At 63.8% G+C, this 12,342-nt stretch overlaps 1 protein-coding gene across 5 annotated transcripts; it reads left to right on the top strand.

Annotated features, from left to right (window-relative positions):
- KIAA1755 (KIAA1755 ortholog) lies at positions 1-12,046 on the top strand. Of its 5 annotated transcripts, none has more exons than XM_065691525.1 (13): positions 1-190; positions 3,287-3,484; positions 3,886-5,380; positions 5,880-6,003; positions 6,316-6,409; positions 6,851-6,937; positions 7,545-7,661; positions 8,023-8,121; positions 8,338-8,486; positions 9,210-9,348; positions 9,579-9,701; positions 10,406-10,597; positions 10,678-12,046. In XM_065691525.1, exons 1-13 carry the CDS (start codon positions 188-190, stop codon positions 11,584-11,586), a joined length of 3,729 nt encoding a protein of 1,242 aa, XP_065547597.1. In that variant the 5' UTR covers positions 1-187; the 3' UTR covers positions 11,587-12,046. The 5 variants fall into 5 exon arrangements, with proteins under 5 accessions (XP_065547597.1, XP_065547600.1, XP_065547599.1 ...); XM_065691527.1 differs by lacking the exon at positions 1-190 and having other exon boundaries at positions 3,120-3,484; positions 3,886-5,119; positions 5,216-5,380; XM_065691526.1 differs by lacking the exon at positions 1-190 and adding an exon at positions 3,128-3,211.
- Positions 12,047-12,342: the final 296 nt, after the last annotated feature.

Here is a 12,342-nt window from a genome sequence, read left to right as displayed (position 1 = left end):
GCCGGGGGGGCCGGGGAGGGGGGACCGGGGCTGCCCGTCCCCGCCCGCAGCGCGGGAGGAGCCGCCGGGGAAGCGGCGAGCGGCAGCACCGGGCCGGGGGACACCGGGCTGGGGTCAGCGCTCGGCCCCGGCGAGGACCAGGGAGGGGGCGGCCGGTGCCCGGCCCCTCCGCCGCTTCCCACTCAACATGGTAATTCCTTCTCTTTTCCTATCCTTCCCCTTGCCCTGCCCCGCGAGCACCCACGGGACCCTATGAGCATCCATGGGCACCCATGGGCCATATCCTCTCCTGAGCCATGGGGCCACTGGGGCAGGGCACTTGCGGGCGGCATCCCGGGATGCTTGAACACTCCTGTGAAGTCTGGCTGGGGAATGGGGTGCAAGAAGCAGGTGCTACCACGTGAACCGTGCCCGGTGTGCAGGTACAGGATGCTCAGTGGGTCCCAGGGCTTGTTCGTCCCCATTGCTGTGGGCTCATGGGCGATGCTGTGCTGCATTCACTGTCTGCATCGTGCCCTGCCAAAGTTGCTGCCAGCGAGAGCTGTGGGAGAGCCAGGGGAATTGTTATTCAGAGCTGGTCTCAACACTCAAACCTCACTCCTTCCTGAGAGGAGGGAGAAGGGGGATGGAGCTGAGTCACCCCATGTATGAGTTAAGCAACTTTCCAGCACCAGAGCACCAAAGCTCCGCTGGCCTTGTTGGTGTAAACCACTTTAAAAATATGGGTATTTGGGGAGAAATATCAATCTCTATTTAACAGCACTTTGGCTTATTAAAATGGAAATAGCTTTGCAAATGTAAATCTCCTTATGCTCCCTAATGCCTTTTGTTTCGGTTCTGTGCTCGCTTGCAGCTGGTGGAGGGACCTGGGCTGATGGTTGTTCTGGCTGGTCTGGATTTCCAGCACTCCCTGGCAGGCCGGGGCCGGCATCTCCCACCATGGTTACCCCTCAAGCCTCCCCCTGTGGTGAAGTGCTTTGTGACACTCAGGGAACATTCCTACTCATTCCAGGCCAAACAGTTCCCCAGCACAACCCAGGCTGTGTCTGGAGCCTCCATCAGCCCGCAGCTCCCTCCTGACGCTGGCTCACGCAGTCCCCGCTGCTGGATGAAGTCCTGGGCAGTTTTGTTCCATGGACAAGGAAGCGGCTTTGTTGACTCAATGGATCCATCCTCCGCATGCTGTGGGGTTCTGGTGATGGCTTGGAAGATCCTTTTTCCCCTGCAGTGGGACTGTCCCCTCCCCAGGCACCCCAGGTTCACTTTACCCAAGGGAGGGGACCAGTGAGCTGGGATGCATGTGCTGAGGCCAGGGAGGCTGCTCAGGGTTGGAGGGGCCGATGTCACAAGAGATGATGGAAGTGGGCTGGGGCAGCTGGAAGTATGTGCCTTTGCCTCATTAGAGTGTGGCTGAGCCAGGGAACGGCCGGGTTTGGGGCTGCCCATCACCCTGTGGTGCAGCCCGCCCTGAGCAGAGCCGTGGCAGCCCCGGTCTCAGAGTTCCTGGCTTTTCCTTCTGGTTTTGTTGCTTTTTTATCAGTGCCACAGGAGTCTGGTTTCGAGAGAGCTGGTTTTGTGTGTGCCAGGGCTGTGTATGGGTGACCCTGGGCAGGGCAGGCAGGACTGGCTCATCTCCCTGGGCAGCATTAGGAGCTGAACGGGTCGCTGTGGATGGTGACCCTGCAGAGGCAGAGCTGGAAGCTGGGCTTGACCCTGCAGTGGAGCTGTTCCAGAGCAGGCCTCCCGTGCCTCCTGGGAGCTGTGCAAGGCAAGAGCAAACATGAGAAGACCAATGGTCCAACAGCCACCAGCCTGGCAGGGGAGTCCACTTACAGCCCATGGCCCTGAGAAGGGACCTGCTCTCCTCCTGCTCTCCCACCAGGCCCAAGGGCAGGAGATTCCTGCGTGGAAACACAGAGAAAAAGTCAAGAAGAATTGTCCAGAGCATGACTGCAAAGTGCTTTAGCTAAAGCGCATTAAAGCTAATTAAGCTGAATTAACTGAGGCCACTATCTCTGTATGGGCTCACAGGCCAAGGATTAGCTGCCTGAAACTAATGCTCACCTTCAGCTCATCCCACCTTCAGCTCATCCCTCCTTCCCACACCACAGTGCAGGGATGACAGCAAGCTGTGGCTGCCCGAGGCACAGGACCTGGCTGCAGCCTGGCTGCCATGAGGGTGCTCATCCCTGTGGTGGCTCCCCGGGGTCCCTCCACTGTTAAATCCAGAGTCCAGCCCAGGAGATGGGCTCGGCTGTTCTCTGACTGCAGGCCGTGGCAGAGCTGATGGCTCCTTGGTACTCAAAGGCAGAGGCACCACGTGCCATGCTCTGCAGGAGGAGGATTGGTGTCCCACTGCAGAGGGGCAGATGCCCATCCAGCCAGGCTGGGCCTGACCCTGCTCCACGCAGACCTGCACCTCTCCTGCTGCAGCTCCACTTCCAGCCCCTGGCACCGGCACAGCAGATTTGTTGTGTGTTGGAGCCTCCCCTGCAGAAATACTGGCCAAGGAGCTGGAGGAGTCTCTGTGCGTCCCGTGGCTCGTTTCAGCAGCCGTGTCTGCAGTCACCCAGCACTGCCTGCAGCGTTGCTGGGGTTTAACATGAGCCAGCTGATGGCTCCTCCACACACTGGCTGGTCCAGCCAGGTCTGCATGGCTGATGTCTCCTGCAGGGCTGGGAGAGCCAGCTTGGAGCCCCCAGTTTACACATGGCACGAAGCAGTATCCTCATCCTCATCCCAGTCTGGAAGTGCAGGGAGGGGGCTGTGACCCAGCAGAGCAATTCCCAGAAAAAGCCTGGAGAACCAATGTGGAGTTCAGTGAATTCAGTGATGAGACTGAACCAAAACACCCAATCCATCTTCCCATGTTTGTCCTTCCTCCCATCTGCTGCATTCCTGCAGCGCTGCTGAGCCCGGCACATCCCCAAGCTCTGCTCCGCGTCTGGCTCAGCTTAACCCCTTGGCTGCTGCGGCTCCTCCGCCTCCGCATGGCTCCATTCCCAAGCTCCTTTCTCAGGCTCCTTAAACCACAGCCCGGCGCTGGGAACCAGACCCGGCCGCGCTCCTGCCCCTGGGCTGTGCAGTGCTTTGGGTGCTCCGCGCCCGGCTCATTCCCAGCTTCCAGCGCAGGAAGGTTTGGAGCCCCCAAGCTCAGCACGTTGCCGGTGTGGGCACAGAGGGACCCAGCCGAGGCGCAGCACACGGGATGGTGGGCACGGGCTCTGCGGGGTCAGTGTCCCATTGCGGGGCTGCTGTCCCCACCGGTGACACTTTCCTCCCGCAGGATGCCGGCTCCCTGGATGCAGCGGTGCAGGGCGCCCTCCAGGCCCTCTACCCGCCCTTCGACGCCACGGCCCCCACGGTGCTGGGGCAGGTCTTCCGGCTGCTGGAGACCAGCTACCAGGGTGATGGGCTCTGCTGCCTGCTCCAGTTCCTCATCCCGGCCAAGCGCCTCTTCGAGCACGTCCGGCAGGCAGCCTGCGTAAGCCTGGGCACTCCCTCTGCATCTCCCCTCCTGCCCCCATCCCCTCCCTAAAGGGGATCATGGTGCATCCAGCTCCCTGGGATGGCTCCGGCACTGAGCCTGGCACATGCAGCTCCTGCAATAGGGGCAGAGGGACTCTGGGGTCACCTTGTCTTGTCTTTGGAGAGGCTCTGGCAGAAGTTTTCCCTTTGTTAGCACATGGGGAGCATGCAGCACCGGGTGGGCTTGCAGGGCTCTGCTATGGCTCAGCCTAGGGATATCCCATTGCGTCATGGGGCTCATCAATCCCTATCATGGAACTGCAGAGCTGGGTAGCGAGAGTGCATGGGGCTGGCTGGGAGGGTCTGGAGCTGGGGGGGGGTCTCTCGCTCACGTGCTCTGTTCTTCCTCCCTCCCAGGCTCCCTACTTTAACTGCATCTTTCTCCATGAAGGCTGGCCCTTGTGTCTGCACGAGAAGGTGGTCGTGCACCTCGCGCCGCTCAACCCGCTCCTGCTGCGCCCTGGGGACTTCTACCTGCAGGCAGAGCCATGCAAGGAGCACTCAGCGCGCATCATCCTCAAGCACCTCTCCCAGGACCTGTGCACGGTGGAGGAGATGCCGGTCCCCGAGGCTGCCTACGCGCTGCTCTTCACCAACGAGTGGCTGGAGGAGATCAACAGCGACCGGGCTGGAGCCCCCCTGCAAACCTGCCTGGTGGCCACTGAGAATGGCATCGCCCCGCTGCCGTGGAGCAGCATTGCCACACCGGAGTTCATTGACAAGCCCAAGGCTGGAGCTGATGGGACGTCTGTGGACACCCAGCATGACCCTGCTTCTGAAGCTGCAGCTGAGTCAGCAGCACCTAGTGTGCCCGTGCCCCACGGCATGGCAGGCACCCCCGTGCCCTATAGCAATGTTGTGGGCACCATCCCGGGCTGCAAGGGCACCTCTCGGAAGTCGAGCCAGGGAAAATACCCGGGACTGATCAAGGTGGACCAGGCTGGGCTGCGGAAGAAGCCGAGCGCGCTGGCCATGCCCAGCCTCTGCGAGATCATCAGCCAGAACCTGGAGGGGGAGTACGTGGACCTGCTGGAGCTGTCCCCGGAGCAGATGGGCCTCCTGGCCAGGTCCCTGCCGGCGGGCGCCGGGGACAAGGCTGCGCTCCCCTGTGTGAATGGGGGTCCCTGCGGGGCGGCACCGAGCTCGGAGCAGGGTCCCTGCACCCCGTGCCTGGGGCAGGAGCTGAGCCGGGAGCCGGGGCCACACGGGCCACGGTGCCGCCACCGAGACTCGTACCTGGCTGCGCTGCAGAACCCGGTGAGCTTCGGCGCTGGGCTGATGGCAGCCATCCTGGAGGAGCCGGACGGCCCCGGCCCCGAGCCGCCCCCCACTGCTCCCCGTGAGACCCCCGCACAACGCGGGATGGGGGCCGGCAGCCCCACGCTCCTCACCCCCCGAACCCAGGCAGTGGCGCGGCAAAGCAGCCCCCGGCTGCCCCAGGGCTCCGGCCACAAGTTCTCCTTCCTGAAGGGGCCGCGGCTCGGGGCAGCCCCTGGGGGTGAGAGAGCCAGCAGCCAGCAGGAAGGGGCCTGGAGGAAGGTGTCTGCCATCTACTCGCCCAGGATGGGCAGAGCCAAGGCAGCCGGGAAAGGTACCGTCCGAGCGGGGCTGTGGTACCTGTGCAGGGGCGTTGCATTCCCTGCCTCGTTGCACATCATCAGCTCCTCTCCTCTGTCCCCATGGGCAGGTTCAGATGTGGCAGCCCCTGCCCCTCCGGAGGAACGACCCGTGGAAAGCTCCGGCTGTAAGAATGGTCCCTCCATGCCCAGCACCAGCACCGTGGGCTGGGAGCCGCCGGCCTGGCAGGACCTGCACACGGGGCTGCTGCACTCGGGCATCGTGTGCCTGCCAGGTACCACCAGCACCGTGACCCATGGATGTTGGGATTGGGCTCCAGAGGGAGAGCACTGAGCTGCTGGAGGCAGAGGGCCCCCAGGGGGGAAATCTTTCAGCTGGGCAAAAAGAATGAGAACCATAAAAACAAGCAGCCTGCTCGGAGCAGCTGCCCCGTCCCCAGCTGCACCGAGCCCTCCCACACCATTCCTCACCAGTGAAGCTGCTCGGCTTTAGCTGCCAAGCACTAAACATTTGGCTTGTCCCTCTTCCCAAGAGCTGGAGAACGGTGACAGAACCGTGTTTCCTTCGGGAGGAGCAGCCCCGGCAGCTCTGCCCTGGCATTTCCAGGGCTGGTTCCTGTCAAGAGCCCTCCGGAGGGCTGGGGCGCAGGGGCTGCTGCTGAGCCCCCGAGCCCAGACAGGGCAGAGCCCGCTCCTGCAGCCACCGGCAGCCCCGGCCCCTCGGGCTGGAGCCCGCAGCGGCTCCCGGGGGGTCACGCGCCCCTTTCCCCGCAGGCAGCTCGGACAGGCAGGGCAGGGCCCTGCTCCAGGTGACCACCGGCGGCAGCGCCTGGGGGGCCGCGTGGTGCTCGGCCGCTGAGCTGGGGGCGCTCATCCTCTACCTCTGCTCCATCGCCAGGTAAGGGCTGGGGGAGCTGCCATGGACCCCCCGGCTGCTGCCCGGCTCAGGGTCCCAGGCAGCCCCTGGCCAAGCAGGGATGGACACCCAGCATCCAGGATGTCCACACAGCCCCTCCTGCCGCCACCCTCCGGGACCCTGTACTGTGCCTCTGTCAGGTCTGGCCCTGCCCTCGGCTCAGCCATCCCACAGGGACAAGGCCATTGCCCGCAGCTGCCAGTTCCTGCCCGCCCAGAGCCATGGGACCGGGCTTAGAGTGGGTCCTACCCGAGGACTTCGTATGCTGCCTCCTGCTTTGTCTCCCCTTGCCAGGCAGGACATGAAGGACGTCGGGCTGACCGTCGTGGTGGATGCCAGGAAGCAGCCGCCTGCTCCTGTCCTGTTCTCTGCCCTCCGCTCTGTCCAGGTACTCCATGCTCCACACACCCATGCACAGATGTGCTGGGGTGGGGGGGTCTGTGCCTGGAAGCCAGTGCTGCTGGGGGGCCCTGCGCTCTCTTGGAGCTGTGGGTCCTCCCTGCCAGGGCACCCTTTGCCTCTGTGTGCTCAGGGCTTGGCTGCAGCCTGCCCAGTGAATCCCACACAAGCCGCAGTGCTCCCTGTGTGCAGAAGCATCACTGGTGCAAGCAAAGGGCTTTGCTCATAAGGTTCTTTCTGTGGGTCCTTTCTGCCAGGGAGCTGGTGGCTGGGACAAGGTTATGGCCCGAGCGACTCATTTCCATTCCCTATAGCAGTGAGCTCAGGAGCCTTATCCTTTGTAACTGACTCACCAGCCTCAACTGACCTGGGCAGCCCCGGGGGCTGCGCCGTGGGGTTTGTCATTTGAGGTGGTGACTCTTCCCCGCAGAGCATCTCGCCGGGCTGCATCCACACCGTGCTGCTGCTGGCCGAGAAGGAGCCGGTCACGCACCGCGAGAAGCTGCCTGGCGTGCAGGTGAGCCTGTCCCTGCCCCCTCCTCGTGTCCCCACGTTGTCTCCTGTGGGAAGAGCGGAGCGAGGGTCAGCGGAGCCTCCTGCCACAGGGGATCCTCAGTCCCTTTACCTGGAGGCCCCAGGTCCCAGCTGGGGGACCCCAAGCAGAGCAGCACCTCAGCGGGGCTTGTCCCTCTATGGGACAGGCAGCTGGGGTTCACCGGGCTCCCAGCAGGCAAAAGCTGTCCCAGGGCAGCCACTGCCTTCCCTGTTACCTCCAGGGGCTGGGCACAGGCACTGGGATAATAAACCTAGACTTGGAAGGGTTTATTATTCTTTCAGTGCTGCTCGGGTTAATTAATGTAATGTGAAATATTACTGAGTGTGATCACCTAGCTGCGCTGTCACGGCAGGTTGTTGCGGTCCCGGTGATCTCCCGTGCATTCAAACACTATGGAGAGGCCGGGGGATGCTCTGAGTGGAGCTGTCACATGCGGTGCTCGCAGGGCCAACCCGCTGGTTACCAGGACAGGGGGCTCAGGGCAGGAGGGGCTGTGCCCCTGCTCCGGGCTGTCCCTGGGGGTGTCCCTGTGTCGGTCCCGCAGCGCTCACCAGCCCCGTGCCCGCAGGTGGAGTCGCTGCCATCGCTGAAGGCTCTGGGCCGTTTTGTCGACAGCTCCCAGCTGACACCGGAGCTGGACGGTGCCTTCCCCTACAGCCACGGCGAGTGGGTGCAGTTCTTCCAGGTGTCTGTTTCCACGCCATGAGCCACAGCCTCGCCTCCCCACGGTGCCCCTTGTCCCCACCTCTCCTCCCCACCCCTCACCCCACCACCCCTTCCATGTCTCACATCCCTGGAAAAGCAATGGGAAAGCCCAGGAGAGGGGAAGGAAAAGGAGAGCTCTGAGTGCAGGAGGGCAGCCCCCTCCTGCCTTCTCCTGCCTGCAACTGCCCATCCACCTCCACGCTCCTTTCCTCCTCAGATTTAACCCAGTGCCCCATGGCATTCCCTGCTCTGGCCTGGCACTGCTCCTTCTCCTCCTCGCAGGCAGGCTGCCCTCCTGCCCCACTGCTTGCCCTACTGACCTGCTGTGTGTCCATCCACAGAAACTGCATCCCTTCATGGCCAGCCTCCGGCGAGCATCGGAGCTGCTGCGGAGCTGCATCCAGGAGCTGCGGAGCGGCAATGCGCTGGTGGTGACACAGGTAAACGAGGGGACGCAGGTAACGGCGGGATGCAGCACTGCCGGTTGTAGTGCCCATCTGTAGCCCAACACAGCCACGTTTCACCCCGGTTGCTCAAAACTCGGTGCAGCCGCTCCCAGACCAGCCATGGGGATGTCCCTGTCCCTTTTGCTGGTGCCTGCATGGGGTGGGAGCTGCTGTACCCCAGGTGAGAGCGTGTCCAACCTTCCCTTGCAGGATGCGGGCGCCTGCATCGGGAGGCACCGGGAGCTGATGCGGAGGGTGCTGAGCGATGCGCCGCTGGTGTGGGTGCAGCGCGAGGGGGGCGCCGTGCTGGCCAGGCTGCGCAGGGAGGCCGCCCGGCTCCGCACCTCGGCCCACGTCAGGTAGGACGGGATGGATGCGCCAGTGGAGAGCGGCCGGCACCGGGGACCCCGGCTGCCTCCCGGCTGCAGAGCCACGGCCACGGGGAGCCCCGTGTCCCCAGGAGCGCCGGCTTCTCGTGTCTGGGACCGCCCGCTGGGGGCCTCCCGGCCCCCCGGTTCCGGAAGGTGCCCGGGTCCTGCTCTCCTGCCCCGGGGCCCGGCGCTGGGGCTGCTCAGCGGGGCCGCTGCGGGGCCTGCGGGCTGCTCCCGGGCGGAGCCGCTAGATGGGGCCCGGCCTCGGCGGTGCCGCGCTCGTCAGGCAGCCCCGGCATGCGGACAGCGTTAATCCGAGCTCCTTCTGCGCCCTTCCCTCACCGGGGCGCACGGGCAGCCAGCGCTTTCCCATCCCATCTTCCCCAGCCTTCGCCTTGCTCCATGGATGCGGAGATGTCAGGGCACGTGAAAGGCCATGGTGCTCCCGGTGTGCAGGGCTGGAGATGCTGCCCAGCACGCAGCTGGGAGTGGCCTCATGTCCTAGGTGGGCTCCGGGGATATGCGTGGCAGATCCATAGTTGGCTCCCAACCCAGGCACCTGCCGGCATCTCTCCACCTGCACATGCTGGGTCATTGCACATCTGGTCCTGGCTTTCCGCATGGCCACATGCCCGCTCCCAGGAGCTGCCCCATCCAGAGTCCTGCAGGCAGCACCCAGCACTGATGGCCCCCCTCTTCCCCAACCACCAGGACCAGCATGGAGTCGGCCGAGGCGCTGTACAACCAGCTGGAGGAAGAGCTTCATGACCTGGTGTTCCAGTCCAACAGCTCCCTGGAGCGCCTGGAGTTCCTCCGGAAGGTGCGGGAGCTGGAGGCTGAGTTCAGCAAGGTGAGGTGGGCGTCCCTGCGGTCCTGCTCTGGGTGCAGCGAGCTGCATTGTCCTCTGCGGTGTTCCCATGGCTGAGCACTTCGGGCACGTTTCCCTGGGTTTTGCTGGTGAAGGAAGCCCGGAGAGCAACAGGATTGCCTGAGCTTTGATTTTCATTAGGGGCGACCGGGGTGGGATGCTCCGGCTGGGAAGGAAGGGGCGGTGCTGCCTGACCCAGCTCTCTCTTGCAGCTGGGGCTGTGGCTGGACAGGGAGGCAGCGGCGCGGCTGCAGGAGATGGGTGCTGAGGAGTGGAGCCCCGAGAGCTTCCTGGGATCTGACGAGCAGTTCAACGAGTTCCTCGCCCAGGCAACAGTACGTTCGAGAGGGCTCTTCTGGAACACGTGTCCCTGGGGCAGCTCCGGGCCCGGCCTGGTGCTGGGCAGACACTTAAGTCACCACATTAGAAACATTTGGATGTCGTTACAAAGCTTGATGGGGTCAGCCCAAATCCCCCAGCTCTGGCAATCCCGGCTGTGCCCAGGCTGGCTGGGTGAAGGTCAAGCTGCAGTTTTCAGGCCCCACTTTGCCAGGGTCTTTGGGCAGCCTTGTTCCAGTGAGAGGGGAGCTGTGTGGCTCCTTGGTGTGCTTTGGGCTGGGGTTGCTGTCCCCAGGCCCTGCCATGCTCTGTCCTTCACAGCCCCCATTGTCTCGCAGAGCCGGGGTGTCCATCAGACAGCAGATAACGTGGTGACAGGCATTTGCTCGTCCCGCTGGCTGCATGCACCACAGGGAGGATGAGGCAAAGTGACTCCACTCAGGACAGGACAATGCACTTGGTGCATTCTAAGGCGAGCAGAGCTCAGGCTCAAGGACGGAGCTCAGAGCTCCACTCAGGACAGAGCAGAGCTTTGGAGAACCTGGTTCTTTTTGCTTCTTCTCACTTGCCCAGAAACCTTTGCAGTGCGGCCCTGGTAGTGACACCAAATGATTTTCATCATAATCCTGCTCACCCATCCCATCGTGGGGCCAGCGCCATTCCCAAACATGGAGCTTGCTCTTTCCTACTGTCCCTGCAGGCTCAGTACCGGCTCGGCCTGGCGCTGTGTCAGGAGGCAGCTGAGGTCCAAGGCGCAGCTTTCCCAGAGGCAGACCTCTTCCAGGCGGCCGTGGCCCTTTTCCGGACGAAGCTGACGAGCTTCCACAGGCAGGTGGAACGGCGCCAGGCGGAGCGGGACCTGCTGCGGGACCTCGGATGCTTCTCCAGCAAGGTGGGAGCTGGGGCCCCGCTCCGGTGGGAGCCGGCGCCGTGGCACAGCCCTGGAATGGCCCCAATTCCCTTCCGTTCCAGATCGCGGGGCTGAAGCTGGGCTGCGGGCAGTGCCTGGTGCGGGGCAAGCGCGAGGAGGGCCGGGCGCTGCAGGGCCTGCAGAGCTCCTTCCAGAAGCTGTTGGTGGAGTTCGCCCTGGAGAAGCTGCAGGAGATGAAGGCTCAGGTGCGCAGGATGCGGAGCAGCCCAGGGCTGGCAGCCTGGACCGAGGCACGGCACCGGTACCAGGAGACACGGCAGGTCCTGGAGGAGATGCTGGCAGAGCTGCAGGAGGCCTGGGGAGCTCAGGCTGAGGGGCACGGGGACTCCTTCAGCCGCCCCGGCTCGGGGTCTGCAGCCCCTTGCGAGGGAGCTCCAGGCGCCAGCCCTGAGCCAGCGGTGCCGGGGGAGCAACCGGAGCCTGGTGCCGGGCCAGGAGAGCCCCGGGCCAGGAACACGCCCAGCCCCTCACCGGGTGCGGAGCCGAGCTCCCCGCAGCCCCGCGGCCATCAGGGGCCGGAGGGTGACCCTACCTCTCCCCACCACCCCTCTGCCAACCACTCCCTCCCCAAACCCGAGAGCGGAGCCTGCCCGGGCGCTGCAGGGCACCTCACCCACAACAGCCGGACCCTCCAGAGACATCCCCTTACCCTGCCGGCCCGGGCGCATGTTCCAGGCACTGACCCTCCGTGCCCCACCGCTGCGCCCCATAGGGCTGTCACACGTGGTCCATCAGCACGGGCAGAATACTTCCAGGTTTCCAGCCAGAGCAGCTTCTCCTCTGAAGACTCCGACTCGCAGAACTCCACCGAGGATGCCCCAGCACCGAGCCTGGCCTTGTCCTGGGACCTGCAGAGCCCAAGACCACGTTGCCCCCCCGAAAAGCCTTCCCAGATCATTTACCTGGAGAACCACCACACCGAGAGTCCAGCTAAAGCAAATGCCAAGTAAACCCAGTCCCAGTCGGGGCTGTTTCTGCCCAGTGGTTGAGGTATCGATCACCAACTGGATGGGACATCCCATGCTCGGAGGTGGGGTCTGCTGCTGTTCCAGAATCCTTCAGTTTCCTGTGCTTTTTCCCTCACCCCACCGTGGTGCAGCACTGACTCCATGGCTACGAGGTCTGTTAATAATCTACTAGATGTGTAGTAACCCTCACCTAAAGTGCACTTATCACCACAAGCAGTTCCTGGGACAGTGGTTCCCCGCAGGCAGGAGCCAGGCTTGGAGCATCCATGGGGAGCAGACCTGGGCTGGGGTGCACTGACCCCACCACGCTCTGCCGGGCAGTTTGCCTGTCCCTGCACCGCTGCTGCAGCCCTGGCCGGGTGACAGCAACAGGCATTTTGTGCGTGTGCTCTCATTAACATGGGACTAACGATATTAACGCTAATAAACCTGAAGAGAAGCACCCGGCGTGGTCCTTGTGTCCTGCCGAGAGCCAGGCACTGGGCTGCTCGCCCGGGCTCCTGCCGCTGCCCCAGTGCCAACAGCAGCCAGTGGCGCGGCAAAGCCTCCCGGTGCCACCGCGCAGCTCTGCCCGCAGCCTGGCTCTGCTGCCAGCATCCTGCTGCTGATGGATGCTCCTGCTCACGCCGCTGCTGGCTCATCCAGGCCCTGCCAGGCTGCTCCCATGGGCACGATGGGTCCCTGTTCCTTTTATGGGGGTTAAATGCCTCCATCTCCTGTTCTCACTCCCGTCCTACC

The sequence above is a fragment of the Lathamus discolor genome, chromosome 11, assembly GCF_037157495.1.
Source record: "Lathamus discolor isolate bLatDis1 chromosome 11, bLatDis1.hap1, whole genome shotgun sequence".
Lineage (NCBI taxonomy): Eukaryota > Metazoa > Chordata > Aves > Psittaciformes > Psittacidae > Lathamus > Lathamus discolor.
The sequence above is the reverse complement of the archived record's forward strand: the minus strand, read 5'-3'. Positions and strand labels throughout refer to the sequence as shown.

What these genes read in the sequence shown, in the direction of transcription:
- KIAA1755 (XM_065691528.1), top strand. Translation starts at nt 3,209, where the DNA reads ATGGTGGGCACGGGCTCTGCGGGGTCAGTGTCCCATTGCGGGGCTGCT. An exon ending in TACCTCTGCTCCATCGCCAG is followed by an intron (nt 6,004 to 6,315) that starts GTAAGGGCTGGG and finishes TCCCCTTGCCAG; the next exon opens with GCAGGACATGAAGGACGTCG. An exon ending in TCGGATGCTTCTCCAGCAAG is followed by an intron (nt 10,598 to 10,677) that starts GTGGGAGCTGGG and finishes CTTCCGTTCCAG; the next exon opens with ATCGCGGGGCTGAAGCTGGG.